The sequence below is a fragment of the Mya arenaria genome, chromosome 15 (genome assembly GCF_026914265.1).
Source record: "Mya arenaria isolate MELC-2E11 chromosome 15, ASM2691426v1".
NCBI classification, from domain to species: domain Eukaryota; kingdom Metazoa; phylum Mollusca; class Bivalvia; order Myida; family Myidae; genus Mya; species Mya arenaria.
In genome coordinates this window covers 22,805,078-22,821,698 of record NC_069136.1, presented here as the reverse complement: position 1 = coordinate 22,821,698, position 16,621 = coordinate 22,805,078, and the positions used below count along the sequence as shown (strand labels likewise).

Genomic DNA, 16,621 nt, shown 5'->3' with positions numbered 1-16,621 from the left:
CATTTATATAAACTATTCCTCTTCAATATATTTCAATGTTTTCAACAGTGCATTGTTATGCGCCTTGGTGTCACATGACCTACTTTGCGGGCAAGGGAGAATACTATTCAAATAAGATACACTATACTAGTTTCCTGTGTGTGTGTGTTGAAGGGAGTAAACTATTCAAATATACAAAGTCATACTGACAAGTTCCCTGACTGAACTGTTCTGTGGCTGATACTGTGTATGTAATGAAGGGAGTTAACTATTTAAATAAACCAACTCGTACTGATAAGTTCCCTGAGCGAACTGTTCTGTGGCTGCTACTGTGTGGTTAAGGGAGATTAATGTTCAAATAAGCCATGATATACCAGAATATACCACACTGATATTTTCCCTTAGTGAACTGTTCTGTTGATGGGCGACACATGCCCTTCTATACGTGTAAGGGAGATAACTATTCAAATAGATAGTACCTAATTGATAGATTCCCTTAGTAAAATGTTCTGTGACTGGTTGACAAATGCTTTACTGTGCGAAAAAGGGAGATTGCTATTTAAATATATCAAAAACCGCTGATAGCTTTCCTTAGTAAAACTTAGTAAACTGTTCTGAGGCTAGGTTGGACATGCCAAAGTGTGCCGTTAAGGAATATCATTTTTCAGATATATCAAAAATCACTGATAGCTTCTTCCCCTTGTCTCCCGTCTTTACACATGTTTTCACAACCATCCCCCCCATTCACTCTCTCCTCCCCCGGCCCCTCTCTCCTCCCGAGCTCACTCTCTACTACCCTTTATGATATTTTATTCCGTCTGTCTCCGCTCAAAAATCTCTCATACTCTCTTTATGTCTCTGTATCCCTATTTCTCTCTCCACTCTTCATTCACCCTTTTCATCACCTTATGTCTCCACTCTCTCTCTCTCTCTCTCTCTCTCGCTCTCTCTCTCTCTCTCTCTCTCTCTCTCTCTCTCTCTCTCTTTCTCTCTATATATATATATATATATATATATATATATATATATAAATATATATATATATATATATATATATATATATATATATATATATATATATATATATATATATATATATCATCACCCTATACTTCCTCTTTTTATTTCCCCTTTTCTACAATTTGCCCTTTATCACTCTTTTGCTTGCGCTCATTCTTTGTCTTCACACCTTCACTCCCCTTATCCCCTTATACCCTTCTTTACTCCTTAAACACCCCACCCCGCCTCATTAACTATACTCTTCTCGGTTTCATGGAAACATATCTCTCTCTCTTTCTCTCTCTCTCTCTCTCTCTCTCTCTCTCTCTCTCTCTTTCTCTCTCTCTCTCTCTCTCTCTCTCTCTCTCTCTCAAATGTACATCGAGTAGCGGACGTAGGGGTAGCGAAGGCGGCGCTTATTATCGTCACTCGGGTTAGGGCTCCAGTCACCTGCGCTATGAAGGCTTCTGTGTCTTTTAATGGCTCCTTGTGTTCTAAAGTGGCTCTGGGTGTTCTACAAAGGCCTTTGCCTATGGTTACGATAAGGGTTAGGGTAAGATGGTGGTTCATAGCCGCCGCCTATTTTGTATATTAGTAACCGTACCATTTCCGCCTTCTACCGGATGCAACCCATATACAATATTTGGTATTAGATATATTGGTAGTTGTAAATATTTACATAACCATATCAAATTCTTTCACATTACAAAATCATACCGTTATGTAGAACGCAAGAAGTCAGCCTTTAAAGGACTGGACATCCTAGGGCCATGGTAACGTTTAGTCTCAAACCCAAGTTCAGACTCGAAACCCAAAATGGCAAATCTTTATTTAGTTGTATTTCTTTATCTAGCAGTACGCTAAGTGTGAAAAATGTACAAATATTTACACAAGTTGTGTTAAACGAATAGAACATATAAGCTATTTTTGTCATAAAAAAGAATGCTTTTCTAGGTCTGGGTCTGAATTAAGACATGAGGATGATATGATATAAAAATGCCCAAAGGTTCAAATGTTTCGAAATATGATAAGAATCTTCTTTCACTTAGCGAGTGATCTTCAAATATGACTAAACAGAGGTCATACAAATACAGGATTTAACAATTATATCAAAACAATCATTACACATACACAAAAAGTATTTTAAAGGTATTTCATGTAGAGGCTTGTCGAATAATAAACGGAATAGTGTTCCATACATTTTTGGATAAGAAAACGAGTTCTTACCATAGTTGGTATTTTAGCAAAGTGAGCTGAGGTTTTTTTTTGTATTGGACCTTAATGAGTATTTTATTGTTGACAATGAAATTACTTCGCTCAAATATTTTGGAATGAACAAAAGCAAATACTTAAAGATACTATTAAGTACTTGAAATCAATGGACATTCATAATTTTACTTTCTGAAAAAGCATCATCTTAACTTTTTAACATAGATCAGTATTTTACAGGAAGTGGAACCCCATGTCTTCCACACCAAACGTCAGCTACTGGCTTGGCTCCAGGATGTTACGGTAAGTCCACGTTAACGTCACGACCATACGTAATACACATTCAATTTAGGACTATCAATATGCGTAAATCCTATAATCTTACCCGGTGAGATTTGGGATATACCATTACGTCATATCTTGGAACCATCCTGTAAAGGAAATGTTTATGTCTTTTATGGTACGTCTTTGTAGTATAGATCTTTGAAACGATTAATGAATTAATAAATATATTACCTACTTTGACATTTTACTAGTCTTTTAAAAATACATTTCAACTCTGTATTATCAGAATTAATTTAAATAAACTTTCATAACAACTCGAAGCTATTGAACTTTTGTGCTACTGTTTCAGACAAGTTTCCACAGATGTTGTCTTCACCACACTTATCCAACCCAATTTTGACGCCCGGGTCGTTTAAATTCCAGTGCGATATTAATTTTGACCACGCTCGACGTGACGTCGGTTTTGACGTACAGTTCCTTTTTGACGACAAGCCCGACCGTAACGTCCCGCCCGTGCATATTACTGACGGGGTCACTAGGCACGCTGACCTGAATCAAAATCTTCTGAAGGGTCATATGGGGCAAAACGTAAGTCACTATATTGACTGTTAAAATATGACTTGTATTATTTACAAATTACAAGTATCAAAGCGCTAAAAGTACTGCAGGAAGGTAGCAATAATAAAAAGGAGAAAAACAATATTGAAATGGGATCATTTACCGCTCACTGCTTCTTACGCTTTTTAAATACAAATGAGAATGTAAGTGAATGTAAAGATGTTGATGTGATTTCTAGCATTAGTTATAATGTATGTGTAAACAAATGTGAGCCAGTCTCATCAATGTGAGAAAACCTGTAATAACTCAAAACATGATTTTCGATATGTTCATTTAACTATTAAAGTGTGTTCGTTGATATTTTTATATTAGTATATTGCCTTTCCCATATACAACAGTGAAATACTGCACGCTGTAATGGAAAATCCGTATCACCAAACTGTCGTTTTCTGATTCCGTATCGTGCTAGTACCGTGTGTAGTTTATGAACCACTTTCGCGCCGCTAATAGCGTGGCAAAAATAACTGCTAAAATCTGTTGAATTTTAGATACTTAAAATTACCAAATTTTACTCACGCCACTAAAAGCACAAAGCAGAGAACACTTCCAACATATTTGTATCTAGACAAATAGTTGTTTGCCAATTCGAAGTTCATAAATTGTAACGTTATCATATACATGATCAGCTCGCAAATACAAAGAAGATAGCAAATTTGCGTCATCGATAGTAATAGCGATCGACTAACGAACTTCCCTCAACTCTGCATATATACTGATCGTTAAAAAATCCCATGAATATTCACTTTGTTAGAATGGCCGCGTTACGTCTTCATGAAATGACGATTAGTCTATACTCGTAAAATAAGTACAGGTTATGTTCGTTATTTTTTCGCTGTGGCATTTAATAATTGCTCGTATTAGCAATTTGTTTATTTTGCTGAGATATAAAACCTTTTTTTTTTGCTCAAGAGAGTAAATTTTGTAACTTCTGACTTCGTTTCGCTGGAGTAGCCTCCCTTGCCTTGCCTATAATACACAAAAGTACATAACATATTCATACACGCAAGCCACTCCATATTTGGACATCAGACAGATATAGCGGTATAATCTAAATTAAATTAAAACCGAAAAATAAAAAGGAATAATTAAATAGTCAGGTATAAAATAAATGGAATGTTACGATAGGACTTAGGACCTGCGGTCTCGACGGATACGTGTTTAGACACCGAACTCGACGTGATACAGGTCACCAGGTTACGTAGTTTGAATATTATAGGTGAGCTGCGCTGTGCGGACATTCTTTCTAACTCCCCCGAAGCCTGGCACCCATTTCAACAGCACCTACATTCCGAGTAACATCTACTGGATCGGCATTAAGGTAGGTCATTTTGTAATCTGCCTTAAAGTGATTTCTTCGGAATCCTATAAGGGACATTGCGATCCCGTCCCTCGCCTTTTGAAAATGTTCAAGACAAACACGCAGTGGCCCAAATAGGATTCCATTCATTTCGGCATTATTAATCAATGAATTATCATGCTACCTCAGAACGAATTCTATATGTTCGTATGATAAGTATTAAAAGTTCAAATATGACAATAGATAACAATACATTTTTCATATTTCAATATATTTTTTAGATATTAATCTTTTAGACTGTTAAAAAGCCTTTGTCACCGATGTCAACATGACTAGCAAAAAGAGCAGATTATGGTTTGCATGTAAGTAGTTCTTTCCTAATTGCACTTTTTAGACATACACAAACCGCCTTGTAGTCGGAGAAAATGAGAATCCGAAGACTGTTTCCATCTACTCTACAGTCCCCATCCGCTGTCCGCCCCAACACGCCAAAACATGCAACCTTGAGATTGAACTTGACCCCATAAACAATAACGGTATCTGTTTTGTTAACCATATTAACAAACAACGGCAGCAATATTTAAGTGTTGGATAATCGAAAACAATCATAACCGATCATCGAATCAAAATAGCCAATCATAATTGATCATCGAATCAATTGGAATGATTTCTTATGATTGCAATGGAATTAACATCTCTGTTTACTAAATTGACAACTATTATATCTTTTTGTATTTAAAAATTGGCCATCCATATTGCATTACAGAATAATACATTAGAAACAATGCATAAGTGGCTTGTTAGCAATATTAGTATTTCAACAACGGTAAATGTTTGTTAGAGAAAACAGCTTGTTAGCAGCTCCCATGCCACCACTATTTGGTGTTTTCATTTTTGTCTGAGCCTATGACAACCGAGGTTTTTCAAATGTTCTGTTCATTCATTTACGTAGATCGATTTTTGAAGAATGCACCAACATATAATTTCAAAGTGTTTACTTCATTTAGTCTATTTCACACCTTTTGTTAGTGTAGGTTTAATAGAGAAAGGTAGCATATACTTGGTGTTTGCAGTTTTTGACAAATGTACCAACAAACACACTCTACACCATTCGGAACTCCTCGGCCATTTTTTTCAAAAACAACATCGGATGTATGCCGGTACATCAATTGAAGTAGTTTGTATTTTTTTTAATTATATCGTTAATTAAACTTAGTGTTTTAGAGTTGTATTTATTGATCTAAGTTTAAATTGATTACCAGTGAAGTGTATTATTGCAAACATAATTAAGATTTCCAAGAGTTAAGACATTAAGTTTAACTGCTAAATAAAATTACTACGCGATCTACTTGCAGCGGACTTAAACGTACTTCTTTTTGAGTATGTAAACCGTCCAAATACATTCGAGGTTGTTTTTAAAAAAAAATGGCCGAGGGAGAAATGTTCTTAATTATGTATCCTAAACAGGACAGCTGACCCTTGTGAAAGATTGTAACGTGCACTTCACCCCGGCAATGTGGAACCCGAAGACAAACAGGGCAACCACCACTTTCCATGTAATTTCGAATTGTTTGCATTGTTTAAAAGTATTTTTAACGCCGCGCCTATCAAATACCAAACTATATATATATAGTATATAACTCGTATACTTAATCGGTACAAATAAATAAGTAGTTTTTGTAACTAAATAAGTGAATGCTTAAAATATTTCTATAAATATCGGAATGCATCAATCTTCATATAATATTTCAGACATATAACATATTTATATGAAAAACTACAGAAACAAGCTCAGTAGCTTAAAGTTTAAACATTACCCCCCGTTTAATGGCAAAGAGGTAAACGCCAAAGACATATAACATATAAACAAACAATTACAAACCAGAAACATGCAACAACAGCACAAAACTCCACAAAAACACAGTACATATATAATATATAAAAACAGGGGTGTTTGTCAAGGATTGTTAAGTACAGCCTTGAAACGGTCAGAAAAATGTACATTTACTGGGGGTTAAACTGGTTTATGTGCAAAACCTCACTCTTATCCCAACAATCCCGAATTAAGTTAAATCACAAAGAGTAAATCCTATCAAATGCACTTTATGGCTAATGTTTATTGCAGAATTGAAACATGACCAAGAAAGCATTGCTGCGAAGGCAAAAGGGAGATATGTATTTTGTTGTTCTTTGATCTAGTGGCCATGACTTACTAACTCGTTCGCACGACTTAATTATCTGCAAGTCTTGACCAAAACATAACTAAATTGGCAACAAAATAAATTCGTGCGAACGAGATATTAGGTTTTAGCCACAGCATCCAAAGCCATGACAACGAGATATTTAGCCGTGGCCAAGGCATACTGAGTCTTAGCCTATAACATCTAGGGCAAACACTCACATTGGTTAAACATTTATTTATTTACCAATGGGTTGAAATCTAGGGCAAACACTAACATTGGGTGGAAATCTAGGGCAAACACTAACAATCGGTGGAAATCTAGGGCAACACTAACTTTGGTTGGAAATCTAGGGCAAACACTAACATTAGTTGTAAATCTAGGGCAACACTAACATTGGTTGGAAATCTAAGGCAAACACTAACAATGGGTGGAAATCTAGGGCAACACTAACATTGGTTGGAAATCTAGACTAGCATTGGTTGGAAATCTAGGGCAACACTAACATTGGTTGGAAATCTAGGGCAAACACTAACATTGGTTGGAAATCTAGGGCAAACACTAACATTGATTGAAAATCTAGGGCAAACACTTGCATTGGTTCGAAATCTAGGGCAAACATTAACAATGGTTGGAAATCTAAGGCTTACACTAACATTGGTTGAAAATTTAGGGCAAAAACTAACATTGGTTGAAAATCTAGGGCAAACACTAACATTGGTTGGAAATCTAGGGCAAACATTAACAATGGTTGGAAATCTAAGGCAAACACTAACATTGGTTGAAAATCTAGGGCAAATACTTACATTGGTTGGAAATCTAGGGCAAACACTTACATTGGTTGGAAATCTAGGGCAAACACTATTATTGGTTGAAAATCTAGGGCAAACACTAACATTGGTTGGAAATCTAGGGCAAACACTGACATTAGTTTAACATCTAGGGCAAACACTTACATTGGTTTAACATCTAGGGCAAACACTTACATTGGTTTAACATCTAGGGCAAACACAAACATTTATTTCAAATTTAACATTTGGCGATAATCTAGGGTAAACACATACATTGGTTGGAAATCTAGGGCAAACATTTACATTGGTTGGAAATCTAGGGCAAACACTAGGTAAAACTTTAGGGATAATTTAACCATTTTCCCTAATGTATGTTGAAAAACAATTATAAACACTAACATTGGGTGTACATCTTAGGCAAATTCTAACATAAGGTGTAAATTTATGGCAATTTCTAACATTTGATGATCTTTGGCAAATTCTATGAGTTGCTTTAAATCTTAGGACAAATTTTAACATTATGTGTAAATTTAAGGCAAATTATATCATTGGGTATAAACTTAAGGCAATTTTAATTGAGTGAAGGTCTAGGGTTTTGTTTAACATTGATTGTGCTTTTGACCATACAGGTGTCTGCCACCAGGGACGGTAAGGCGGACAAGGATATTTTCCTGCATTTTAATCCCATTTATACCGCTGATGCCTCGCCCATCTTCAACAAATACCAAGTTCCGCTCATGCAGGTATGACAGGCATCGACTTTTTCCATTTTAGATTTCCTTTAATTGAACTTTGGATTTTTTTCCATTTGTTTAACTAATCAGAACATTGTCATAAACATTACACCAAAGCGTTGTTCAATATACAGTGTATGTAATTAGCGCTATTAGGAATGATTGTTATTATTACTTTTGTTTTGTTTTCATCTACTCTCAGTGTACTTGAAATTTGATTGTTTTAGAAATAGATAATCTTTTTTTAAAGGGACTCGTTCATGGTTTGTAAAATAGACTTTTTTTATTACGAAATGAAGTGTGGCAAATCATTAGCAGTTTTAAATCTAAGTTACTGACTGCTGGAAACCTTCAACAAATATTGATATTTTCTCAAATATTGTCTTTAAAGTCCACATTTTTGAATGTTGTTACTAACATTCTTTAACAAAAGGCTGTAGAGTGATTGGTTAATTGACATTATAACGTGGTGCTACTAATGTTAAGATAAAGGTTTTAATATACATCAGCTAATTATGAGTCCCTGTGGGCGAGTGGATTAGGTGCCGGTTTTCTCTTTTTATTCTTGACTGTACCGGCGTGGGTTCCTTTTTCACTACAACAAGGTTTGAAATTTCGGGATTTTATAATAAGAGTAATAATTATAATATAAAAGTAAAAAGATGCATTACCGGGAAAAGTTTGGTGACAAAACATGAGCGAGTCCCTTTAAAGTACACCCAATAATAAAAGAACAACAACACAGTCCTGTGTTTCTTTGTAGACGACCCACACTATCAATGCAAGTTTAATTTTTTACGAATAAAGGGAAAAAATACTATCACCTGTCCTTTATATCCTGACGTAATGGTAAAATAAATTATAATATTTTCTCATTTAAGATTTTAACAAAAGATAAAAACACGTCTACCTGTTCGTGTACGGACGACCCTCATTGTAGAACCTTGGATACAACCTTCACGAAGAAGGGCTCGTAAGTATTTACAATCTGACGTACCGTTTGATCCATTTTAACTCGAATCTATTTATACATTATGCGTTGTTAATTGTCTATCTGTTTTTTTAATAGCACCTGAATGTGATGTACTCATGGTGAACGTTTATAAACACTCAAAATCTACCCGACTCGTCCGTCGTGTGTCGCCTTTTTTCAGCACTTCTTTCTTTTTATCCACCTTGACTGTTTGGCATTGTTCTATTCCAGTGTAATATTTTATTCAAGTGGTTCAGGTACAATGACCGATTAAAACTTAACCCGGAGCTAAACAATACATAAAGCACCACTTTAAGAGTCTTGTTCATAATGCTTGTTCATGTAAACATAGGGCACAGCTCCACCACAGAAGTGTCGACAGCTCTTTTTCTTTGCACCACCGTAAAGTGGTGGAGCTATCGTTTAGAGGTCGTGTATTTGTATGGAGACGTCCATCATTTGACATGCTTTACATGCATCGTATTAGCTGAATACATGTGTTCTCCTCAATTGAAAGTTTAACAGGACAAGAGTTGACGGATTAAGTCGAGTTTCTATTTTGTATGTATGTTAAGACGATACCCTTTTATAAAACATAATGAACAACAATTCAAGCAAGTACTTTTAATTGTTATCATTACTAAGATGAATCTAAGTTCCATGAAAGAAATGTGAGCTGATTTGGCACGTTTGGTTGGCTATAGCGTTGCTTCGTTTATGTTTTTGTGTCCATTTCCATCCGGGGGAAATCCATTTTCTAAGCGCAGCCTGCACATTATGTTTCCTTTTTATACACGAGCCCTTTCTATGGTGTGAAAATGTTCTCTAAAAAATAAGTATTACATATAATTTTTATTGCTTAACACTTCAGTGACACATGTAGTTACATTTATAAAGAATAAATTGTTTCTGACAACATGGCGCTCTCTTGATTTTGATATGTTTTACCGGGGTATATCAATTCATATCACCTCTGATTACTTCCATCACTTAGTAGAAACGTTAAAACTATGCTTACCTTGACTCCAAGTATGATAATGAATATATATTTACGCTTGAACCTACTCAACTGCGTCGTTGGTGTCTTGCATCAAAATTCGTACTGTCTTCATTTACCTCATGTAGTTAAAAATCTCATTTTTCTATGCTTTGGAAGGTCATTGTTCCAAAATGAAACATTATTTATATTCAATAATGTTGTTAATGGAGTGAATTGTTCTACTTCCAGTTAAACAAAATGCAAAAAATATTGATAAAAATATGAAACTGCGTTTTCTTTCTTTGTACATTTCAGCTATCTTGACTATTACTTGATCGGAGAGTTTACCATGTATAACAGCACCACCAGAGACTTCCAGGTGAGTGTGTAGGCGTATTTTGGAGTTTACCATGTATAAAAGAACAACCAGAGACTTCCAGGTGAGTGGGTAGGCGTATTTTGGAGATTACCATGTATAAAAGAACAACCAGAGACTTCCAGGTAAGTGGGTAGGCGTATTTTGGAGTTTACCATGTATAAAAGCACAACCAGAGACTTCCAGGTGAGTGGGTAAGCGAATTTTGGAGGCTACCATGTATAAAAGCACAACCAGAGACTTCCAGGTGAGTGGGTAGGCGAATTTTGGAGTTTACCATGTATAAAAGCACAACCAGAGACTTCCATGTGAGTGTGTAGGCGAATATTGGAGTTTACCATGTATAAAAGCACAACCAGAGACTTCCAGGTGAGTGGGTAGGCGAATTTTGGAGTTTACCATGTATAAAAGCACCACCAGAGATTTCCAGGTGAGTGTGTAGGCGAATTTTGGAGTTTACCACGTATAAGAGCACCACCAGAGACTTTCAGGTGAGTGGGTAGGCGTATTTTGGAGTTTACCATGTATAAAAGCACAACCAGAGACTTCCAGGTAAGTGTGTAGGCGAATTGTGGAGTTTATCATGTATAAAAGCACAACCAGAGACTTCCAGGTGAGTGGGTAGGCGTACTTTAGAGTTGAATTTTGGAGTTTACCATGTATAAACGAACAACCAGAGACTTCCAGGTGAGTGGGTAGGCGAATTTTGGAGTTTACAATGTATAAAAGAACAACCAGAGACTTCAAGGGGAGTGGGTAGGTGAATTTTGGAGTTTACCATGAATAAAAGAACAACCAGAGACTTCCAGGTGAGTGGGTAGGCGTATTTTGGAGTATACCATGTATTAAAGCACAACCAGAGACTTCCAGGTGAGTGGGTAGGCGTATTTTGGATTTTACCATGTAAAAAAGAACAACCCGAGACTTCCAGGTGAGTGGGTAGGCGAATTTTGGAGTTCACCATGTATAAAAGCACAACCAGAGACTTCCAGGTGAGTGGGTAGGCGAATTTTGGAGTTTACCATGTATAAAAGCACAACCAGAGACTTCCAGGTAAGTGGGTAGGCGAATTTTGGAGTTTACCATGTATAAAAGCACAACCAGAGACTTCCAGGTGAGTGAGTAGGTGAATTTTGGAGTTTACCATGTATAAAAGAACAACCAGAGACTTCCAGGTAAGTGGTAGTGAATTTTGGAGTTTACCATGTATAAAAGCACAACCAGAGACTTCCAGGTGAGTGGGTAGGCGAATTTTGGAGGCTACCATGTATAAAAGCACAACCAGAGACTTCCAGGTGAGTGGGTAGGCGAATTTTGGAGTGTACCATGTATAAAAGCACAACCAGAGACTTCCATGTGAGGGGGTAGGCGAATTTTTGAGTTTACCATGTATAAAAACACAACCAGAGACTTCCAGGTGAGTGTGTAGGCGAATTTTGGAGTTTACCCTGTATAAAAGCACAACCAGAGACTTCCAGGTGAGTGGGTAGGCGAATTTTGCAGTATACCATGTATAAAAGCACAACCAGAGACTTCCAGGTGAGTGGGTAGGCGTATTTTGGAGTTTACCATGTATAAAAGCACAACCAGAGACTTCCAGGTGAGTGTGTAGGCGAATTTTGGAGTTTACCATGTATAAAAGCACAACCAGAGACTTCCAGGTGAGTGTGTAGGCGAATTTTGGAGTTTACCATGTATAAAAGCACAACCAGAGACTTCCAGGTGAGTGGGTAGGCGAATTTTGGAGTTTACCATGTATTAAAGCACAACCAGAGACTTCCAGGTGAGTGTGTAGGCGAATTTTTGGAGTTTACCACGTATAAAAGCACTACCAGAGACTTTCAGGTGAGTGGGTAGGCGTATTTTGGAGTTTACCACGTATAAAAGCACAACCAGAGACTTCCAGGTAAGTGTGTAGGCGAATTTTGGAGTTTACCATGTATAAAAGCACAACCAGAGACTTTCAGGTGAGTGGGTAGGCGTATTTTGGAGTTGAATTTTGGAGTTTACCATGTATAAAAGAACAACCAGAGACTTCCAGGTGAGTGGGTAGGCGAATTTTGGAGTTTACCATGTATAAAAGCACAACCAGAGACTTCCAGGGGAGTGGGTAGGGGAATTTTGGAGTTTACCATGTATAAAAGAACAACCAGAGACTTCCAGGTGAGTGGGTAGGCGTATTTTGGAGTTTACCATGTATAAAAGCACAACCAGAGACTTCCAGGTGAGTGGGTAGGTGAATTTTGGAGTTTACCATGTATAAAAGAACAACCAGAGACTTCCAGGTGAGTGGGTAGGCGAATTTTGGAGTTTACCATGTATAAAAGCACAACCAGAGACTTCCAGGGGAGTGGGTAGGGGAATTTTGGAGTTTACCATGTATAAAAGAACAACCAGAGACTTCCAGGTGAGTGGGTAGGCGTATTTTGGAGTTTACCATGTATAAAAGCACAACCAGAGACTTCCAGGTGAGTGGGTAGGTGAATTTTGGAGTTTACCATGTATAAAAGAACAACCAGAGACTTCCAGGTGAGTGGGTAGGCGAATTTTCGAGTTTACCATGTATAAAAGCACAACCAGAGACTTCCAGGTGAGTGGGTAGGCGAATTTTGGAGTTTACCATGTATAAAAGCACAACCAGAGACTTCCAGGTGAGTGGGTAGGCGAATTTTGGAGTTTACCATGTATAAAAGCACAACCAGAGACTTCCATGTGAGTGGGTAGGCGAATTTTGTAGTTTACCATGTATAAAAGCACAACCAGAGACTTCCAGGTGAGTGGGTAGGCGAATTTTGGAGATTACCATGTATAAAAGCACCACCAGAGACTTCCAGGTGAGTGGGTAGGCGAATTTTGGAGTTTCCCCATGTATAAAAGCACAACCAGTGACTTCCAGGTGAGTGGGTAGGCGTATTTTGGAACAAGCGTCGCTCTATTAATGCTGCGACAAAAAAAATCGGCCTTAAACACTATGTTTTGGTATTGTTTGCCGAAAGTCTGTTAGTTTCTACAAAAGATTGTGCATTTTTGCACATGCGGATGAGTTGCTCTGTCATGTTTTGGCTTACATCGGATATAAGATTGCCCGAATTATATTCACCTTTTGCGTTTGAATAACAATTAATATTTACACCTCAACGTCCAGTTATCGAACGGTCTTTCGATAATTACGAATATGTTCCGATGAACGCAACATCTTCGAATATGTTCGGTTTGCGAATCATCGCGTTTTAAAATAAATTGAAAATTGTTTATCTTGTTTTTGTTTGTATTGTTTCTATTTTACGTAAATAATCCTCTAACTTATAAACTCTGAAGTGATTACATTTTCCCGCGTTATAATGACATTGTAAGATAATCTGTTTTACGGTTACGGTCGGGTCGGTCCATTTACAGAATGGATGAGAATGCATTACTGTAAAGTTTTCTTAAATAAAATATAGTATTTTCAAAACAATTTTGTGAAGAAATAATGCACTGTTAGTTTAAATATAAGTAATTAATTGCGTGATTGATGTCATTATCGGGGATATAACCGCAGCTTGGATGGTAAGAGTACGCGTGGAGTCCTTCGGACTGCAAATACCAGCTTGGATGTAATGAATTTGAGCCTTCTGTGCTTTTCAGGTACAAGTAAGGACGTGGAAATGTAATCACAGAGTGTCATGTAACTGCGGAGTCGCAATGAAAGAGGGAAATAACGTCGTAATTCTCGACATGTGCCACACACAGTACGGGACTTCTTTTCCGCGTATAGTTTTTCCCAACAATAGCTCTCATAGAATGGTGGTCAACAGGGACAAAGCAGGGAACAGTTGGACTGTAGGCAGTTATGACTTCCTAATGCATCAATCAAATGTAACCACGCCCCCCTCCCCAGGTCCGGGGATTAGCGGGGACTTTGACTTTCAGTCCAGCCAATCCCGGGTAAAATCCTCGCCCTGCGGGAACAAACTGCTGGTAAAATCCCCGCCAAATGCCCCCGCACCCCGGGGACATCCTAGGTAAGGCCCAATCCCATCTTTTTGGCGCGAAAACAAAACCACCGCATTCACCAGGCACTGCGGGGCCACTTCGAAGTTAAAAACACGGCCCATTTCCCCCGCATTCCCCGGTAAGCCCCCGGACCTGGGGGCCGTGGTTACAGTTGACTGGTACATAAAACGTTCATTCTTTAGCATTACTAATTTTTGTTTATGCCAACAATTCAAATAAAAAAAACACATAATACGACCGACACAAAATTATTGCATAATTGCCTTTAAATGTCACGATATATTTCATATGTGTATTCAGTAAACGAACAACAACATGTCTATTCAAACATATTCGGAACGAATGGCCGAACAAATCGAAAACGTATTAATTAACTTTCTGAACAGAATGTGACGAGCGATCCGAAGGAGTATACACGTAAATGATCTGGCAATGAAATGAAAACAAATCGTTTTGATTTATCTTTTTGAAAACAGGTGAGTTTTCCGTCAGGCGCCCAGGTCAAAGTAACAAACTCCCGTGGCGTAGCATTGAACGTGCACATTACTGCCCCTGAAGTCGACTTCTCCGGAACGGAGGGTCTGTGTGGCTTTTTTGACGGAAACAGGGACAACGACCTAACGTATCCGACAGGAAAGATTGCCACCTTCCCGACCAATCGTTCACAGAATAATAACTTCGTCGAAAGCTGGAGGTTAATTAGTTTAACTAAAAAATAAGTAGTAAATATATTTAGTTCTGATTTAATCGAATAATGTTAGACTTACAGGGGGTCCAACGTGTTTTGTGTTTTCCGAAATTTAATTCAGGGAAATGTGTGATGCGGAATGAAATGGCGTTGTTCGAAGGGATTTCGGTGTTTTGGGAGGATATTTTCACCTGGTAAATATGTTATATCATTTTCTCGCAAAATCACGAAAATCCGTTTTAAAACAGTAGTAGTCTACCCCCCCCCCCACCACCACCACCGCATCACACATTTCCCTCACTTATAATTCGGAAAACACAAAAACACACTGGGCCTGTGGACGACCATCGGAAAAAGTATATACATGAATAAGGAATCCGTCTCAAAAATAAGCTTGTTCTATGATAGCTCCATTTACCCTCATGTTAAATGTTAGTAATCATTTGAAAGGTATTCCTTTACTGATAACTATTATTTAAAAAATAAAGGAACGAACGTACATAACACATACAGTTTGTAAATGTGCTCTTTATTACATCTGCAAACGGTCTTAAATGACATTTTTGAATGGCTTAACATCTGCTACCTTATTTTCGAAATTGTAGTGATTTTCTGCACACAACACCAGCTTAATCAAAGTTAGTTTGAATGAAGCCCCTTCAACATATGTCGCGTAACAGATATACAACAAGTGTACGGCAGAAAATTGGTGAAAATCGTAGGAGAGTCATGGGTGCGTCGTAAATAATAAGGACATCATGCCCCATCACACAAGGCCACGTTCCCACTACGTCCTCAAAACCTGGCAGGACAAAGTCAAAACTTGGTCAACGTAGATGGAACGCAATAGACACCGATAAGGACGTGGTATGGTCTTTATGGACGTGAAGGACGTGAATGATGTTAGTGGACTTTGAACATGTTCAAAAAACGTAGTGAGGACGTGGTCGAATCAGGACGTAGTAAGAACTTAACAATAACGTATTAACGACGACATGGACGTAGTGACGGCATACCTTAAACCTAGTTAGACTTGGTTGACGTAGTGCAAGCGTTGTACTGGACGGGAAATATTGAATTGCGTTCTCATAGCCATGTCTCTAAGTTACCATTGCGTTCTTGCTACGTCAATGGAGTTCTCACCATAACCTCTCTAAACTTTTTCTTCGACTATGGTACGTTCGTGCCACGTTGTAGAAGACCTCGTTCGGTTGTAAATACGTTTTTTTTCGGTGCTTTATACGTCAAAGACACGTTTGTATCAGGTTCTTAACACGTCCTGTCAGGTTCTGAACAGTGATCGAGTATCAATACGGGATACAACTCCCCTATAACTTCATTTTATAGCAACAAATGAAAAAATGAAATACAATTAATGAAATAAATGAAAACAGTGAGTTATAAATAGAACAATATAATTACATCTCGATCACATTTACAAATAAATTCAAGTCATAAGAACGTAATGAGGACGTGATAAGCACTTGGTAAGCGCGTGGTGCAATCACCCTGGTCTT

At 37.6% G+C, this 16,621-nt stretch overlaps 1 protein-coding gene across 1 annotated transcript in view; it reads left to right on the top strand.

The window, feature by feature from the left end:
• Positions 1-16,621, top strand: part of LOC128219909 (von Willebrand factor D and EGF domain-containing protein-like) — a 32,380-nt gene that overhangs the window by 3,913 nt on the left and 11,846 nt on the right. The window contains exons 5-14 of the mRNA XM_052928072.1: positions 2,428-2,490; positions 2,822-3,060; positions 4,307-4,408; positions 4,782-4,923; positions 5,855-5,943; positions 7,988-8,101; positions 8,974-9,065; positions 10,360-10,423; positions 14,048-14,242; positions 14,893-15,110. Coding sequence (XP_052784032.1) covers positions 2,428-2,490; positions 2,822-3,060; positions 4,307-4,408; positions 4,782-4,923; positions 5,855-5,943; positions 7,988-8,101; positions 8,974-9,065; positions 10,360-10,423; positions 14,048-14,242; positions 14,893-15,110 — 1,318 coding nt within the window. The remainder of the gene's footprint in view (positions 1-2,427; positions 2,491-2,821; positions 3,061-4,306; positions 4,409-4,781; positions 4,924-5,854; positions 5,944-7,987; positions 8,102-8,973; positions 9,066-10,359; positions 10,424-14,047; positions 14,243-14,892; positions 15,111-16,621) is intronic.